The sequence below is a fragment of the Pelobates fuscus genome, chromosome 7 (assembly GCF_036172605.1).
Source record: "Pelobates fuscus isolate aPelFus1 chromosome 7, aPelFus1.pri, whole genome shotgun sequence".
Taxonomy (NCBI): domain Eukaryota; kingdom Metazoa; phylum Chordata; class Amphibia; order Anura; family Pelobatidae; genus Pelobates; species Pelobates fuscus.
In genome coordinates, this window is record NC_086323.1 from 196,328,400 (window position 1) to 196,347,824 (window position 19,425).

Here is a 19,425-nt window from a genome sequence, read left to right on the forward strand (position 1 = left end):
CAGAGTACCGCTGGTCGCTGCCCATGCAGCAACCCACCGATCCGAAGGGCTAGTACTCCCCAGACCCATGGTGGAGCCCCTGGACATGGACAAGCTACCCACTACCCCAGGTACAGTAACTTTTCATTGTGGGTGGGCTACACTACTGACAATGTTTTGTGGGGGGGTTGCTGGACTAACCAAGGCACTGACCGACAGGAGGCCAGTTACCTTGTTAGTCTTTTTGGGAAAAGGGAGAAATGTGGTGGAACCAACCTCGCCACTGGGCATTGGAGAAGCCTGTTTGCCCGCTGCTGACTATGGCCCCTGGGAGATTTGACCCTTTAAATACAGGATTTGGGCATGTTGTATTGTATTATGCTGCTACTGGCCCTTTAAGAACCATCTGGGGACATACTGTGGAGTTACTGGGTGGGCACCATTTCATGTATCAGAGGCACATGGTGAGAAAAATGGATGAAGCACATGGTGAGAACAATGGATGGCGGCCATTTTAACTCACAGACACTGTTTTGACTTTTCAACACTGTGCCATCTCGCCAGTATTTGGTGCACGAAGACATCGTTCAGTAGTTGTAAACTATACAACAGGGGACACATTATACATTAATTATTTTTTGTTTAGCCTGTATATGTGCTGCAGAATCTGCATTAAACTGCATCTTCCAAACTACTGAACGGATCTGGGTGAATTTTGCATATGTGGTTCACCCAGATTTTTTGTGGGGTTGTTGCATGTTTTGGGGTCCCTGTGATATGTTTTATGGTGCTGTATTTCTCTGCCTGTGATAATTAGATTAACCATTGTGTTCAGTAATCATATCACAGGCAGAGGGGATGATTTTGTGTGGGAGAGTCTGTGTGTATTGTACGGATTGATTGGCTGTGTTTCAAAACCCTGTGGGCAGTACTATATTTGTGGATTGTGAATAAAAGAGGCTGTATGTGCCAGTTCAGTCAGTTCTGCTTGACCTCAAAACGAAGTGTCGTCTCGTTACTGGGGGAATTGGATTGTATGCTGATTGCCAGGAGTGTAAGCTGATTGTATGCTTTTCCTGTTCAGCTGCTTACAGCATTCATATGCTTGAGAGCATTAGTATGCTTCTCTGGTTCGGGGGTTGTGGTGTCTGCTGCCGTGCTTGGAGTCCTCAGGAAGTGCTAGGAGCATCCTTCAATGGAGGTACCCAGTCGGGGTGCCAGGTGATGCGTTACACTCGGTACGTTCGCTTCTAAAGCACCGATTCAAGCGAACCCTTCCTGATCTCTATAACTTGCAGATTTCATGCCTTTTGTTCCCTTGTACAGTGACCGACCGCAGGGCCCCATCGCCTGGAACCAGATTTGGCTATTCTCTCCAGCGTGGTCGGTCTTTTCTTCACTTCCACAAATTTCCCAAACCCCTGGTCCGATCTGGGTGATTTTTGTTGTTGCTCACCCAGATCGGGGCTACCAGGGGATGTAACAGGTTTAGGGGTTGTTGCAAACTGCTATTTGTAACTGGCCCTTTAAATGGAAAATTGCCCTGCTTCCCTGGATTGTGGAGAAGCCTATTTGCCAGCCTCCTTTCTTATGACTATGGCCCTGTGTGAGCGGTGATACCCCAGATAGCTATGCCATGGAGCCTATTCATATAATGAAAGACTATGGGAAAGACTTTAGCTCCATGGCAATTGAATTGTGTGAATAGGATCTGCGCGCTATTCGGTAGTTTTGTGCGCTCAGATCCCAGCTATCTGTGTGGTATGTGTAAAAGGTGACTTTATGTATTTTAAAGTGTTTTATGTCTTTTTGCAACCATGTGCTCAATGGAGTCTGCCTCTAGCCCTGGATAATTGGATTACTTTCCCCTTTGTCTCCAGGATAGAGGCCCCTGTAAAACCTGTTTGAGCCAGATTGCTATGCTGCCAGCCAGGGGAACAAAAGATACTTTTACTAACTTTTGAACCCCTGGTCTGATTCAGCCATTTTTTTAATATGTTGTTCCCCTGAATGGATTGATTGTGGATATGTATTTTTATGTGAATGTGATGTATGGTTTTAAAGTTATAACAATGTGTACGTTTTAGCTTGGAGATAATTGAGTAGATATAGTAGGAAACTCAATTATCTCCCAAGCAGAGGGGAGGGAAACTGTGGGCTGTACTATTATGTTATTGGTTGTTTTATACCTCCCCCTGGGTGTGTTCTGTTTGTACCTGACTGTAATAAAAAACAGGCTGGGTGTGCCAGCACCTCAGACCTCTTCTGACCCTCTAACTTGCAGCCTTGACTCATGTTTGTAGGGGACAGCTATAATCACTACAGGGATTGCTATGCTCTTCATACTCCCTTAGCTACTGAGCTCTTGTAAGAGCTCTTGTTCCTGATCCTGCTTCGCTCTACAGAAGGAAGAGGTTCAACTACTGGAGCCTGGTCGTAGGTCCAGGGCGCAGAGCAGACGGCGAGATACCAGCCCAGCAACGGTGGTTCGTAGAGTCTGCAGTACTTATGGTGGCTACGCAGTAGTTATGGTGTCTACGGTGCTGATGGTCCTTTGGTGAGCGCTAGGAGCATCCTTTTCTACGGTCCAACTTCCAGCCAGCCTGGAGGCAACCATAGCAGGGGTAAATCCAGGAACGTGGGGAATTGATGTATTGTATAAGGGGATTATGAGTCATAATGAGGGGAGGAGATGTGTGGGAGGTTACCGGACCATGATTGGCTACTGTATTGATTATTGAAAATCCCTCCGTTGCATGGGAGCATGCTTTAAAAGGCTACTGCTGGAATAAAGGTTTAGTTCTGCTCCTGATACTGTGTGTCGTCCAGTTATTGGGAGTGCTGTTGGGATATTGCTGTATTGTTTTACTTGCTGGAAACTTTGCTGTATGGATTTATAACTACTTGTTCCTGAGCCTCACTGGGATCCTGAACGGAGATATCTTGTGGAATACTTGATCTCCGCTACAGAGGTGTTTTGGCTGTGACCAGATTGGTCATCGAAAGCAGGACTGCCCATTGAACCCAGCCAGGCAGTCCCAATCTTGGAGGGGACCTGCAGGGGGGAAACCCCACACATCAGTACCGACTGCCCACTGCATTGAGGAAGAAGAGTGTTGGGGTATTCTGCATGAGGCGGATCCAGTACAAGTCGCTAACCGGGGTAACTGACAGCAGCATTAACAGACCGTCAGGGTTAATGGAAAGGCAGCCACTGGCTTACGAGATACTGGCGCCACCATGACCCTGCGACAGAAAAAACTTGGTCTCCGAGAGTCAACATATTGGAGACACTGTGGCTGTAAGGGTGGCTGGAGGCACCATTTTTTGGCTACCCATTGCCCGTGTCCACCTGGACTGGGGGGTTGTTTTGGGACATGTTAACGTGGGGGTGATGAAAGACTTACCAGCAGACGTACTACAGGGGAATGACTTGGCCCTCCTTGTTTCCGCTTTTGCACCGATGGGCCCGCTGAAGCCAACCCGGTGACCACCTGTCCTCAGACCCGTGCTGCTGGAACCGGCCCGCCTGCTGCTGAGACCCAGGTAAGACTATCTTCCCCAACCTGTACTGTAGATCAGGCCCCCCTAGGTTGGGATACCCCCGAGGCATTTGGGAAGGAAACCAGAGAGGACCCGACCTTAGACTAGTATAGGGCCAAGGCAGATGCCCAGGAGGAGGGGGTAGATGGGGAGCGTTATGAGTGAGTGGGGGACAGATTATTAGGATCCCTAAGCCATCCCAGAGGAATAAAGCCCCTTTGCAGAAACGACAGCTGGTGGTGCCTGCTATATACCGGCAGGAAATTCTGCAAATTGGGCATGATGTTCCGCTAGCAGGAAATCTAGGGTCCCGTCGCACAGCCTTTAGGATTACACGGAACTTCTTTTGGCCCAATTTCAACCAGGCTGTTAGATAATACTGTAATACGTGCGTCACATGTCAACGGGTAGGTAAGATAGGGGACCACCCTAAGGCCAGACTTATGTCCATGCCTATTATTGGGGAGCCCTTCTCCCGTATTGCCGTTGACATTGTGGGTCCACTAGCCAGACCTAGTCCATCCGGGAAAAAGTATATTCTCACCGTGTTGGACTATGCCACTCATAACCCGTTAACCATAACCAGAGGCAGTAGCTCTGTCCAACATTGAGGTAGAGACAGTAGCTGACGCCCTGGTTAAGATCTTCACTAGAGTGGGGTTCCCTAAGGAGAATCTCTCTGACCAGGGAACCCAGTTTACCGCTGTGCTCACCCAGCAGTTGTGGGAGGTGTGCAATATTAAGCCCCTGCTTAGCTCACCTTATCACCCACAAACTAACCGTCTCTGCGAGCGCTTTAATGGTACCCTCAAGCAGATGCTGAGGACCTTTACTGACGCCTGCAGAGACTGGAGAGATTCCTGCCTCACCTGTTGTTTGCATACAGAGAGGTACCACAGGAATCCACTGGGTTCTCTACCTTCGAGTTACTCTATGGGAGAAGGGTCCGCAGACACCTGGATCTCATTAGAGGACACTGGGAGGGGGAGGCAAAGCAGGAGGGGACCCCCATCGTGCCATATGTTCTGGAACTCAAGGACCGCATGGAGCAACTGTCTCTGATGGTAAAAGAGAACCTCCAGGCGGCTCAGGGGAGACAGAAGAGATGGTATGATTGGGGTGCCCGACAGCGGGTCTTCCAGGTTGGGCAGAAAGTCCAGGTAGTCAAACCTGTGAAGACTGACAAACTGCAAGCATTTTGGCAGGGCCCATATAAAGTAGTAGCCCAGGTATGTGATACTACGTATGTTATTGTCTGTGGCGAAAGTAACCTCGCCACTGGTTTTTGAAGAGGCCTGCTTGCCTGCCTCCTCCCCTGCGACTATGGCCCCGGGGAGATTCTACCCTCTTAAATCAGCATTTGGGCTTATGGACTTTTATTGGACTGTGTATGGTCCTTTAAAAACCATCTGTGGGCACATTGTGAGCAGTTCTGCAGCTTGAAATTTTGCACTTCGGATGCAGCCGAAGTGTCAAAGTAGTGAAAGTGGCCGCCATACAAGAAACGAAACACGTGGCGGCAGCCATCTTTGCTCATTCGAACGAAGTCAGCGTTATGTGTAGCCAAATCCATGGAACTGAAATCTGCTACACATTTCAACGATCACTGTAGCGGAAGTACGATATTCTCCAGGTTATCTCCGCTTATAATCCAAGTGAGACTCAGGAACAAGGCAATTATAAATCCATAGGCAAGGTTTCCAGCAGGTAAAGTAATACAGCAGTATCCCAACAGCAATCCCAATAACTGGATGACACACAGTTTCAGGAGCAGAACTGACAATCTTTATTCCACAGTGCCTTATAAAGCATGCTCCCATGCAAGGGAGGAGTTTTCCACAATTACTACAGTATCCAATCTGGGGTTAGTAACCTCCCACACATCTCCTCCCCTCAGCTTACATCATAATCCCCTTATTACAGACACAAATTCCCTGGGTTTCTGGATGTACCCCTAAACATAGGGATACCCCTTTAAAAATTGTATCATCTGATAGCCCTGATCTGGGTGAGCAACATACTCACAAATCACCCAGATCGGACCAGGGGTTTGGGAGTTTTGAGCAGGCAAAGATTTGACCGACCGCATGGGTAAAGTATCCAAAAACAGTTCCATGCATTTTGGCCCTGCGGTCGGTCACAGACAAGGGAATAAAAACATACAAATTACCTGGGTTATGAAGCCTGGGGAGGATTCGAATGAATCCCCTAGTTCGTGGGGTTCTTTCTACCGAACGGCAGGACACTGGAAGTCTGGAGGTCTCAGCGGTGTTTGCCTAGTCAAGTGTCCGATTTTAGTTCCAGACACTCGATGGCAAAACACCGCTGTTTGGGAGTTTAAGATGGCCGCCGCCACGTGTTCGTTTCCCGAATGGCGGCCACCCAGAGGACAAAGACCACACTGCACTGATGGCCAATTACCCTTTTGCAACATTGTTGCAAACGGTAATTGAAGGCACACTTCACACAAGGGAGGTCTGGTTGTTCGGTAGTTTCATTCCCTTACTTTATTCGAATTATTCTACCGAACAATCAGAGGAATACACTTCTTTTACAACACATAGAAACTGGCAATGTACACGAATACAGTGATTCACATGAAATTTGTAAGACAGGCCAGGGTCATCCGCTACAATCACCGCTGACCCTTACCTTCTCCTAAACTCAGTTTTCAGCTGTTCAAATGGGACTTAGGTCATTTATTTTGTGTGAAATTGACTGACAGCACAGCCCAAATCTATGGAACTGTTTTGGGCAGGAAAATGTGCCTGCAGTCGGTCACAAAGGACTTCCAGCTAACTTTTGAACTAATGGAAGGATTTGCGTATGTTTATATTTCAAGTAAATCATATACATACAATGAGTGGAATGGTTCGGTTCAGGGTAAAAGATGGTAGTATTGAGGTAGGTGGAATAACTGTGGAGATAAAAATATACAAGCACCTAGTGCAATATTGTACTGTATAATAATGATTCAGCGTACAGTATATAAATCTCAAAAAGGAATGTCCACACCAATATAGAATTGGGGACTAAGTCATTTTATTGATAAAGTAAAAAGTGGATATACAACAAAGTAAAATAAAAAAAACAACAAACTTGATAAAATCCACTAGAATCGTGGTAAAGTGCAAAAGTCCACTGTGGGATAAGAATGATGATTGCAAAACGCGTTTCGCCCAAGTCCTGGGCTTCCTCAGTTGCTAAGGGTGTTCTTCTGATGCTCTGCTTTTGTACCCATTTCAGGGGATGCTTGTTTCCGTGTTCGCGCCGGTATCCCCATTTCCGGTCGCATGTCCATGACGCACTTCCGGTCCGTGGTCTTGCTGTTGGAACGCATATGCGTTCCAAATCGTCAACAGCTGTATTGTTCTTTGTTAAGTCCAATACACATAGGGGATGTGACGAAACCAATCTTGCCACATTGTATTGGAGGAGCCTGGTTGCCCGCCTGCTGCCTTTGGACTATGGCCCTGGGAGATTGGGCCCTTTACAAACAGTATTCGGCCCTAACAGAGTGCATGTCACTAATTCTGGCCCTTTAAATACAGTGGGGCCATTCGGTACTTGCCCTGTGTGAGCAGTGATACCCCCAGATAGCTATGCCATGGAGCCTATCCATATAATGAAAGACTATGGGAAAGACTTTGGCTCCATGGCAATTAAACTGTATTTGTGTGGTCTGCGTGCCATTCACCTAATAATGTGCACGCAGACCTGAGCTATCTGGGGATATGTTAAATGTCTGTGTTTAATGTATAAAATATGTATAAAATATGACTTTATGTATTTTAAAGAGTTTTATGTTGTTTTGCAACCATGTGGTTAATGGAGTCTGCCTCTAGTCCTGGATAATTAGATTTCTTCTCCAATTATCTCCAGGGCAGAAGGGAGGTTTTTTCTGCCAGCCAGGGGGAACAAAAGATACTTTTACTAACTTTTGAACCCCTGGTCTGATTCATGCCATTTTTTAATATGTTGTTCCCCTGAATGGATTGATTGAGGATATGTATTTTTATGTGAATGTGATGTATGGTTTTAAAGTTATGAAAGTTGTGTAAAAGTATATTTTGAACTGTATGCATAATGGGATTATGTGTCACACTAAGGGGAGGGGATGTGTGGGATGTAACATCTATGTCATTGGTTCTTTGATGCCTCCCCCTGGGTGTGGCCTGTATGTGTGAGTTGGAAATAAAAGCCAGGCTGGATGAGCCAGTCCAGAGTTCCTGTTTAACCCTCAAAATGAAGTGTCGTCTCGTTCTTGGGGGGAATTGGATTGTAAGCTGACTGCCAGGAGTGTAAGCGGATTGTATGCTTTTCTTGTTCAGCTGTTCCAGTTCGGAGTGTTATCTTGTATCCAGTTCGGGAGTTTGGTGTTCTGCAGTAGCTGTGCCTGTCTCTCAAAAAGGGGATTATCGCCTAAACGGATGTTATTCCCTTTTATGCTGAAACGGTCCGTTACAATCAATATAAGATAATATTAAACATATGATATAAAAGTATTTGTTTTAAACAATAGTGCTGAAAATATTAGTAATGATTAATGAAATAAGTAGTGATATGAAAAATATGTATAGAGTGTGGATAAAAAATGTTGATCTTGTGGGGTAAGGGTTTTTAAATTAAAAACCCATTCCATTGTCACCACCTCTCCATGAGATATTACACTTGTTTTATTCCAACACATTTTAAAAGTTTTGGGGTTTTAATTATGCATAATAAAATGTTTTGAGACTGAGTGGTTTTCATATCCTTTGATTATGTTACGGCAGTGCTCTGACAACCTTATTTTTAAACAACGAGTCGTCATTCCCATGTATTGTAACCCGCATGGCCATTCTAATAAATATATAATTTTTTGTGTTACAATTTATAAAATCTTTGATAGTGTACATTTTATTTGTGATGGTAGATTTAAAATGTATAGTTTTTGTCTTAACATCACTGCTTGTGCTCCTACATACTATGCATTTATTACATTTATAAAATCCCATGGGTTTCATTAAAAAAGAGGAAGAAGTAGATGGTTGGGGGTATGGATTTTTGTAAAATTATTTTTAAGTATGGATTTAAAAGTTGGCACTACCCCTAAAAACAACATTAGGTTTATCTGTGATAATGTTTTTTTTAAATCTCATCTTGTTTTAGTATATACCAATGCTTGTTTACAATTTTATATACAATTTATATACAATTTTACATACTATTTTTATTATTAAAATCAAAGACAATTGGTAATGAGATAGGGTTGTCAGTATTTCTCTTTTTATATTCCAGAAGTTCAGATCTATTACTATTTTTAATTGTTGTTATATTATCATCTAATGTTTCTCTTGATATTTCTTTTCGATGAATTTATTTTTTAATATGGTAGATTGTTCATCAAAATCTTGTAGATTTGAGCAATTTCTTCTTAGGCGGAGAAACTGACTTTTTGGAATCCCATGTAACCAGGGCTTGTGGTGGCAGTTAGCGATATCTATTATATTGTTGCTACAGACTTTTTTTTTTATGTTTTTGTATTTACTTTGTCTTGTATGAAAATTTGTAGATCTAAAAAATTAATTAGGGTTTTGCTGTATTCCCATGTTAGGATAATCCCCTTATCCTAACGTTAAGATAATTAAAAAAAAAATGTATTTCCCAAATGAAGAACATATCATCGATATATCGGAAGTAGGACACCAAGATTGTCCTCCACCCATGCGTCCCCAGGACAGCATCGGTTTATCTCAGAGGACCAAATAAATTTTATCATACAAGGTATTCATACAATTTTAACTTATTATTTTTGGTTTTATGATTTATTTTATATACAGAAACAGGGCACAGCTACGGGCACCAGGTTTGCCCCCAGCTATGCCAACCTTTTTATGGCCGATTGGTAAACCGATGCCATCCTGGGGGGCATGGGTGGAGGGCAAACTTGGTGTCCTACTTCCAATATATCAATGATATGTTCTTAATTTGGGAAGGAACAGAAGACTCCCTAAAAAAATGTTTAATTATCTTAACATTAATGATAAGGGGATTATCCTAACATGGGAATACAGCAAAACCCTAATTAATTTTTTAGATCTACACATTTTGGTGTTTTTTTTTTAAATGTGTCTCCTGAATTAGTGCTATATGTGCGTCGTGTTTTTTTTGCCTCCATGAGGGCTAGTCTCCATTTGTGGGATGAATTTAGGCCCTTGGCATTTAGCAATAAAATGTTAAGCGACATAGTATTGGCGTGTTGTGTCTCTCATCTGTGTTGAGTGCATGTAAAGGCATATTGGTTGTCATTTTTTTCTGTAGGTTGTGAAGGATGCATGTGGAACACAGGAGTATGATTTTTTTAGTGCAATTCGTTGAGAGATTTTTTTTCAAGAGTAGTTTGTCTTTGGGGAGGAAGTTGTAGGAAGGGGGAAAACATATAACCTAAAACAAACTATGTACAACAATTATGTCTCCAGGGTGAGACTTGGTCATGAAACAGTTAACAGGCTGTAAAGCCTACATGGGGAGGGGAGGAGAACCCTTATTTGGCCTCCGTAGAAGGTTATCACATATTGTATAGGGGAGATCCCCGACCAAGTTTTTACTAGGCTGATACCTTACGTGCCTATTGTTTGGTACCGTGTGAGAGTACTAGAATGGTGGTTCAATGATTAACTAGCATGGCTACTGAACTTAAGTTATAACAATGCATACAAATCATGAGTGTACAAGATCCTATGTATATAGAATATTTATGGTTTTGACAATATGGTTTAGACAACATCAAGGCATTGGTAATCTACAACCACCAAGTATTAGCTGTGGCTGCAGTGAGCCATGTGTGAGACAGCTTAGTTGGTGATTTGGATGAATGTCTCTGATTTGGGGACTTGTTGGAGTTTTCGTCCACATTGATTTTCCATTCAGATAGTAGTTTTTCTCCATCTTCGGGGGTGAGTAGAGGATGTTGTGTTGTTCTACCCTGCTGATGTCCATGGCTTCAGTCAACATATGTTCCTCCTGCATCAAGCAGGGTACTACCACTCCTTGCAGGGAACAGTTTAACTTTTTCCAAGTTATCTTCTTGTAATCTTCTTGCAGCAAAATCTTTTTATTCATCCAGTAATAATTCAGACTTAAATCTTTCCCATGCCTTTTCCACCATTAAATGTAGGCAGTTAGCTACTCCTGAGATGTTTGTTTGTCACATCAGAGTTCCAATAATCGAATCAAATTGTCTTGCAGCCTTAAAATTTATATTTATTTAAACATACACACCATTCGAAAATAACAAAGTATTTGCAAGCGTTTGTACCAATACAGCAATATGTATGCATTTCAAGTTTATATTCATTTTTGATGTTAAGTATTGGTGGTGAATATCTATTTGCAAAAAGCTTTTATATGTCTAAGAATTCAGTTAATTAGGAGGCGTACACATGAGGATAAGGCTATTTGATTCTTTAAAATATGTGTAAAAAGGGTTGTGGCTTAATAACCATTCTACCCAATCTAGGATTAAAGCCATACATTATAAAAATAGTTAACTTTTTGGGGAGTTTTTACTGTATGTATTGGGCTGATGTGTACTATGGTCGTTTCTGCCGCCAAAGAGTAATGGGAGTTTGAGCGCAGGACTTGTTTTTGTGTATTTATAAAAATGGTTATACTTGAATGGAAAATATAATTTACACAAAGGATTTTTACTATATATGTTTAAATGAATGCAATCAGAAAGAGGCCCTTCTTAATACACATGGGAGTCTGGCCTGGAATGCTGGGTCAAAGGTTATAATAACAATGGGTCTTCATCAATCTATCTTAACAAGAGCCATATTTGTCGACCATTGAGATACAATGGACATATGACCTATAATTAATACTAGATGACGAGGTAGAGACTCTCAGTTCCTGTGTATGAAAGAAGTCTGAAATTATATTATTTGCAACTAATACAAGAATGATTCTGTAACGGCAGCCCGGGCATAAAAGGGGTTAAACCGCTGTTTAGTAGATCTTCCCCTTTCAGAGATACAGGCACAGCTACTGCAGAACACCAAATTCCCAAACGGAATACAAGGGAATGCTCCAAACTCCCGAACTGGATACAAAATAGCACTCCAAACGCCCAAACCGGAACCTCACGAATAGCTGCTAGCAGACGAATAGGAAAAGCATCCAAGCGGCTTACACTCCTAGCAATCAGTCTCTATCAGCATACAGTAAATCCCCCCAAAGACGAGACAGAGCTCCGTTTTGAGGGTCAAAGAGTAGTCTGTTTATTGGCACCAAAGGAACCTTCTTTATGACGGTTTCCCTTAGATAGGACCACCCACAGGGTGTTACAAAACAACCAATCATACACGTACATTACCGAAAACACTCCCAGCAATTACACACAAAATCCTCCCTTCTGCCTGTGATATAATTAAGTTACACAATGGTTTAACATAATTATCACAGACAGTAAAAATACAGTTTTTACACATACCCTGTAACTTTGAAACCCTACATACTTTAAAAATAAACACTCTCAAAAATCATACCAATTCCTCCAGTGGATAAAAAGATAGATGGAAGTCCTTTATGACCGACCGCAAGCACATTTTCCTGCCCAAAACAGTTCCATAGATTTGGGCTGTGCGGTCGGTCAATTTCCTGTAGAAAAACGGCTAAGTCCTCTTCGAATGCACGAACGTGTCCGTTCGTGCAAATAGAACATTGTAACAGGATGTTTGAATTGTCGAACGTACTTCGACTTTAACCAAAGTGTTGAAGTGGAGGCGACGGTAAGGGTCAGCGGTGTTCGTGTATTTGCGTAGCCAATTTTAGTTCCATAGATTCTTTAGCATACACCGCTGACCGCGTTCGGCTAAATTAAAATGGCAGCCGTCACGTGTTCATTTGTCGAATGGCGACCACTTCTACGACTTCGGCACTTTGGCTGCATCCGAAGTGCCATATAAAAAGTACCAATCCTTCCCCACAGTATTTAAAGGGCCAGAATGAGTGACATACACTCTGGTATGGCCGAATACTGTTTTTAAAGGGCCCAATCTCCCAGGGCCATAGTCCAGAGGCAACAGGCGGGCAACCAGGCTCCACCAATGCAATGTGGCGAGATTGGTCTTGTCACAGATTATAATTACATTACATCAGGTATTTTAAAGCTCATATATATATTTTTCAGAAGGCTGAAATTTGACTCCAAATTATGAGTGGCTGATTGAAATATTTGACAAAATTGGTATATTTACTAGTTATAGTCTCCGCTGCATTGTATGGCCTAAGGAAAAAAAAATAGAAAATTAGTAGTAAACATAACTGTTGCTTGAAGTCTGCATTAACATGGGGGTTGGGGAAACTAGCCTCTCTCTTGGAATGTCCACGGTTATTGTGTTCTGGGAAAAGAATAAAAGAACCCAGAGGATAATTAGCGTAAACTAATTTGCATTCCTCAGTCAGAGCTCTGGTCTCCTATTCCAGTTCCAGTTCATATTCTTCTTGGTATGAATAATTTGTAAATACATTTATTGTATTTTATTTATTGTAATATTGTACTATCAAAGTTACTATTTGTTAAGTTAGCCTGAGGAAAATAAAAAAATCACAATTCTCTACTGTGTGTGTGTTCTCTGATGACAGACAAGATTTGCGTTTGTCCCAAAACATTTTTCACATTCAGAACATGAGAATGGTTTCTCTCCTGTGTGTGTTCTCTGATGTCTAAGAAGAGTTGAAAGTTGCCCAAAACATTTTCCACATTCAGAACATGTGAACGGTTTCTCTCCTGTGTGAATTCTCTGATGACGGACAAGCTCTGCATTTGTGTTAAAACCTTTTCCACATTCAGAACATGAGAATGGTTTCTCTCCTGTGTGTGTTCTCTGATGACAGACAAGATTTGCATTTGTCCCAAAACATTTTTTACATTCAGAACATGTAAACGGTTTCTCTCCTGTGTGTGTTCTCTGATGACAGACAAGATTTGCGTTTGTCCCAAAACATTTTTCACATTCAGAACATGAGAATGGTTTCTCTCCTGTGTGACTTCTCTGATGACGGACCAGCTGTGCCTTTTCGACAAAACATTTTCCACATTCAGAACATGAGAATGGTTTCTCTCCTGTATGTTTTCTCTGATGACGGACCAGCTGTGCCTTTTCGACAAAACATTTTCCACATTCAGAACATGAGAATGTTTTTTCTCGTGTGTGTGTTCTTTGATGACTGACAAGATTTGAATGTCGCCCAAAACATTTTTCACATTCAGAACATGAGAACGGTTTCTCTCCTGTGTGAATTCTCTGATGACGGACAAGATTTGAATGTTGCCGAAAACATTTTTCACATTCAGAACATGAAAACGGTTTCTCTCCTGTGTGAGTTCTCTGATGACTGACAAGCTCTGGTTTACGAACAAAACATTTTCCACATTCAGAACATGAGAATGGTTTCTCTCCTGTGTGAATTCTCTGATGACGGACAAGTTCTCTTTTCCCGGCAAAAAATTTCTCACATTCAGAACATGAGAATGGTTTCTCTCCTGTGTGAGTTCTCTGATGAAGGTCAAGTACTTCTTTCTGGGCAAAACATTTCTCACATTCTGAACATGAGAATGGTTTCTCTCCTGTGTGTGTTCTCTGATGTCTAAGAAGATTTGAAGGTTGCCCAAAACATTTTCCACATTCAGAACATGAGAACGGTTTCTCTCCTGTGTGAGTTCTCTGATGTATAAGAAGATTTGAATGTTTGCCAAAACAATTTCCACATGCAGAACATGAGAACGGTTTCTCTCCTGTGTGAGTTCTCTGATGACGGACAAGCACTGCTTTAGTGATAAAACATTTTCCACATTCAGAACACGAGCATGGTTTGGGGTTTATGTTTACTATCTCCTTTGAGAACATACAGGAATGTGACAAAATGCTTGATTTTTCAGAGTTAGACTTGGTTCTGTTATTAATAGATTTCTTCATAGCCTTGCTTCAATGTATTTCTGTTCTTGTCACCTCTCCTGACAAATACACCTGAAAGAAATATATTGGGAGTTAAAGGAAATGCTATACTTAGAAAAACAGACAATATTTGCATAATATATCTAGATATAGATACCACCATCAGGTGTCATAGTGCTTGCGAAGAAATCAAGTATTTTGTGTGCATTAACCCATTCACTAACAAATTGCATATACATGTGATACTCAAAAAAATAATTAGAATATCTTCTGCAATAAGGAGGGTCATCCTGGGGGCGTGACGAGATGCCAGCACACTGAGAGAGCTCTGCTGTCTCGGGCTCCTGCAACGCGGCTAATACAACCTTTTGGCCGTAGTCCTCAGTAATTGCCCGGCTCTAAACTAAATTAAAACGAGCATCGAAATGTCTCACCGCACGAAAAAGACGAAGGAGGTTAAAGACAAGTCGTCCTTCTTTGAAGCCAGGACGCCACAAAACAAACCCGCTGATAACCACCTTGAAATCCAAGCACAAGATGGTGCCGGTTCTGATCCAGACACAGACCAAATGGAAACGGCTGAAAAATCAGATAGCTTGCTAACTCCAACTCTTTTACAAGCAATGCTAGATGCAGCAGTTACTAAAATGCAGATCACAGTCACAGAAGCTATAGCTGACTTAAAAAAGGATCTTACGGATCTGGATATTCAGACATCTCATCTGGAGGAAAAGGTAGATGTTATAAATGCGGCTCATATAACCTTGGGAGATCGCTTGAATACTCTACAAGATAAATTATTTATGCATGAATTAAAACTTGCGAATGTAGAAGATAGATTAAGTCGCAACAATCTTAGATTACACGGGGTATCAGAAGAAGTAGGAGCACAGGATCTAACAGCTTTCACGACAGTTATTCCAAGCTATCCTGCCGGACTTACGACTCAATATGTTCCTTTTGGATCGCATACATAGACTCCCCCGACCGCAACATTTGCCTGCCTCCACGCCAAAGGATGTGCTTATGAGGCTCCATTACTATCATGTAAAGGAACAGATAATGCGTGTACATAGATCTAATCAAGATTTACCGGAAAAATATAGAAACGTCCTCCTATTTTCAGACCTCTCAGCTGAAACATTATGAGGCAGAAGATCCTTCAAGGATATTGCTGTATCATTACGACATCATAATATCCCTTACAGATGGGACTATCCAGCTAAACTTCTCATTACTAAAGGAGGGAAACTCATTATAGCTGCTTCACCTTCAGAAGGGATAGATCTGTTGCACAAATGGGGACTAGTTAAAGATCTCAAATTTAAGTCTACAAGCTCAACTAAAACAACAGGTGATGAAAGGCGCATGCAGAGACTCAGGCATTTTACACCGAAAGAAGATTAAGACTGACCTCTTGAGAATCAGCAAGGGTTTGGCAATCTTATATATTATTGAACTGATCAACTGTCTTAATGTTCCATCGTTAATTACTATTAACCCAACAACCTATATGGGCTTAATTGAATTATATTGTAAGTAAAGTATATTTATATTGCATCAGTTAAACGTTACTACAGAAGATGAAACTGACCCACTAGAAAATGTAATTTGTAACTTTTTTTTTTAATACTTTTTGTATCAGGCTCACTTCAAATTAACAAAAGTGTATTTATCTTCACAGGTATAACTCTTTCAACCGCCAAGGCACTGAAGTTACTTTTTTAAGTACTAGTAAATGCTTGGCAATGTTATATTATGCCTTATATACTTATCCCCTTGTAGCATTGCAGTCAACAAGGGTCTAATTGAATTACAGTTAAAGGGCAACAGCACTATACTACATATGGTTAAGTTACCTATGGGAAATAAATTAATTTGTTAATAGCCTCTGCCAGGTACCCAGCAGCAACTCTCCTGTTCCCCACGGTATTTACAAAATCCTTTTCGCAAGTCCAATGTATCCGATCAGTATTTAAAGCTATGCAGAAATGTAATAGAACTATGTCTAAGGAGCACCTGATATATATTATAAAATGTTACTATATTACTTGCAAAAGTGATATAATACACAGCTTACTGGACTAGAGGCACTATAACGTACTCTGTTTTTTTTTCATCTTCATCACGGTCATATTATGCCTAATCTACCCTGTATAATAATACTGAGTATCTATACACTGATAATAAACATGTCACTCTGTATAATAATACTGAGTATCTATACGCTGATAATAAACATGTCGCTCTGTATAATAATACTGAGTATCCATACGCTGATAATAAACATGTTGCTCTGTATAATAATGTGAGTATCTATACGCTGATAATAAACATGTCGCTCTGTATAACAATACTGAGTATCATAAGTTAAGCCATATAATACTTATCTATGTAAATTTCAACTTGGACATGTAATGCTGGAATAGCTCACTTGTCACACAGATTTCACTAAAGGGTTAATTTTTTTAACATTTTTTTAGCCCATTAGATGAGTAAACGTCATCTATTATTACTAGGGAAATGGCTGTTCCTTTAAATGATTTCTCTAATGGGGACAACCTAATTTTAAGTGAGCCCAGGACTGCCATCAGCTAACCCGACCACATTACCCTCATTTAAGAAGTGCCATTGTCCGGCACATATCGTTGAAAGTGACCATTGTACGAATATTTTTTTTTTCCCCTCCCCGCTTTTTTCTTTTTTTCTCTCTCTCTTTTTTTTCTCTTCTTGTATATTGTTATATTGAATATTGTACCTTGTTAGTTCCAACATTCAACCACTGTGACACACTTAAATACCAGACTACGTTAAATATAAGGGCTAGGACATAAAAGGACTAACGACTCACTTGACTATAATATATTGCTTCAGACAGAAGTAAAGCATCTTTTAACCCCTTAAGGACACATGACACATGACATGGTACTAGTTACGTGACTCGTGTAAGTGGTCCACCTTTTTACCCCACCCACTGACATTCTGCTTCAGAGAAACTTGCTGTTAGGGGTAAGGATTTAATTGAGAGATGAAAGCGAGAGATGTATGTGTTTTCATATAGCTGCATTCTGTGAGTTTCCCTACAACATCACCTCCGCCAGATACATGACGGTTGGGATATGACTGTTAGTATTTTCTGTCATTAACATTTTGTAATTAGTCCCATCATAATGGTCAACACAAGGTCCAATGGGCTCTTAATCTGGCGCTTATTGCATGCCCATTTACCAGCAAATAATTAATAGAGCAAAATATGAATGGACTATATAAGGGGTACTGAAATTATAATTGCAGAATCTCTTGTAAACATTTGAACTTATTTTATGGCCTTCAGATGTATAATGTTATAGTACACTGCCATACAAAATACACTTATCAGCTACAACATTAAAACCATGTGCCTAATATCTTGTAAGTCCTCCTCATGCTGCCAAAACAGCTCTGTGTCATAGAGGCATGGACTCAATAAGACCTCTGAACGTGTACTGTGGCTTTGCAGACAGGACAGAGAAGAGAGAATTGCAATAACGATCCTTAGAATGGTCGGGTTATGCAAAAAGGGATAGTCAAAACACGAGCCGAGGTCAATGGAAACAGAGAGACGGAATAACGAATGACAAAGCCATAAAGCTTGGCTGGTGGGGCCCATAAAGATAACGAAGGGGGGGAACCTACTGGCCTCCCCCGTGGCCCCCACCCCTGCGCGGTAGGTAGGGGCCCTACATAACAATGAGGGGGGGGACTTACTGTACTCCCCCCAGCCCCCTCCCCTGTGCGGCGGGTGGGGGCCCTAAGACAAACCCCCCTCCCTTCAAAGGAGAATAGGGGTCCCCTGTCACGTCTAAACATTTGTTATGAAGGAACACAACTGCAGATTTCTTATAGTTTGAATATTTATTATCAAAAGTAAAAGGTATTGACTTTAAGTCCAATCACAGGTACTGTAGCTTTAATTAATAAACGATAACTGAAGTCCACAATTATAGGCACTGTAGCTTTAAATAGTAAACGATAACTGAAGTCCACAATTACAGGCACTGTAGCTTTAAGTAGTAAATGATAACTGAAGTCCACAATTATAGGCACTGTAGCTTTAAGTAGTAAACGATAACTGAAGTCCACAATTATAGGCACTGTAGCTTTAAGTAGTAAATGATAACTGAAGTCCACAATTATAGGCACTGTAGCTTTAAGTAGTAAACGGTAGTAATTAGCAAACACTGAATCAGAAAGAGTCTCTTAGTAGTATTAATGAATTAGGTGATAAGAAGTTACAATAGCTGTTCCATAGACTTTAACTGAAGCGATATAGATGCAGCTAACTGAGACAAAGTATGAGTTGAAGTTAGCTGTAACGGTTTTGTTTTATCGAAGGACTTTGAAGACAGGAAATAACAGCTTTGTAATGCAACGCTTATCACAGAGGTTTTACTTAGCTTCCGGCACATAGAACACTGGTTCCCGAGATCTCCTCAGAGGCGGTTATCCTGAAAGGAGAGAGTTCAGCTTTAGTCGTGGAAGAGGAGAGGTGAAGGGAACTTGAAGTCTTCCAGTCCGGTGCGGTAACAGAGGGTTTTCACAACGATGTTGTAACCGGTTCGTGAGTACGGAACGTAGTTCAATAATCCAGCGTCGATCAGCTGGTGCGGTCAGATTAAATAGGGAGAACGTGTCATAAAGGGGTGTGGCTAAGCTCCGTGGAACTAGGAAGTAAGAGGATACCATAGTTAAGGCATGACAGTACCCCCTCCTTAATGAGCAACCTCTGGGTGCTATTGACTTGGTTTAGAAGGGTATCGCTTGTGGAAATTGGAAATCAATTTGTCAGCATGAACGACAGAGGAGTTTTCCCATGTATCTTCATCAATTCCATATCCTTTCCATCTGATGAGGTATTGTAAAGAGCCACGATGGATCCTTGAATCCAGTATACTTTGAATTTCATACTCTTCTTCGCCCT

The 19,425-nt window shown here is 41.5% G+C and overlaps 2 protein-coding genes across 2 annotated transcripts in view; both read right to left on the bottom strand.

Moving 5' to 3' along the window:
• LOC134568436 (oocyte zinc finger protein XlCOF7.1-like) overlaps window positions 1-19,425 on the bottom strand; it is a 382,451-nt gene that overhangs the window by 247,625 nt on the left and 115,401 nt on the right. The gene's annotated exons all lie outside the window — the stretch shown is intronic.
• Window positions 13,125-14,478, bottom strand: LOC134569276 (oocyte zinc finger protein XlCOF7.1-like). The gene has a single exon (XM_063428191.1). The coding sequence runs from the start codon at window positions 14,415-14,417 to the stop codon at window positions 13,125-13,127; it is 1,293 nt and encodes a 430-aa protein (XP_063284261.1). The 5' UTR covers window positions 14,418-14,478.

Excerpts from the sequence above, each read along its gene's own strand:
- LOC134569276 (XM_063428191.1), bottom strand. The coding sequence starts at position 14,417 with ATGTTCTCAAAGGAGATAGTAAACATAAACCCCAAACCATGCTCGTGT.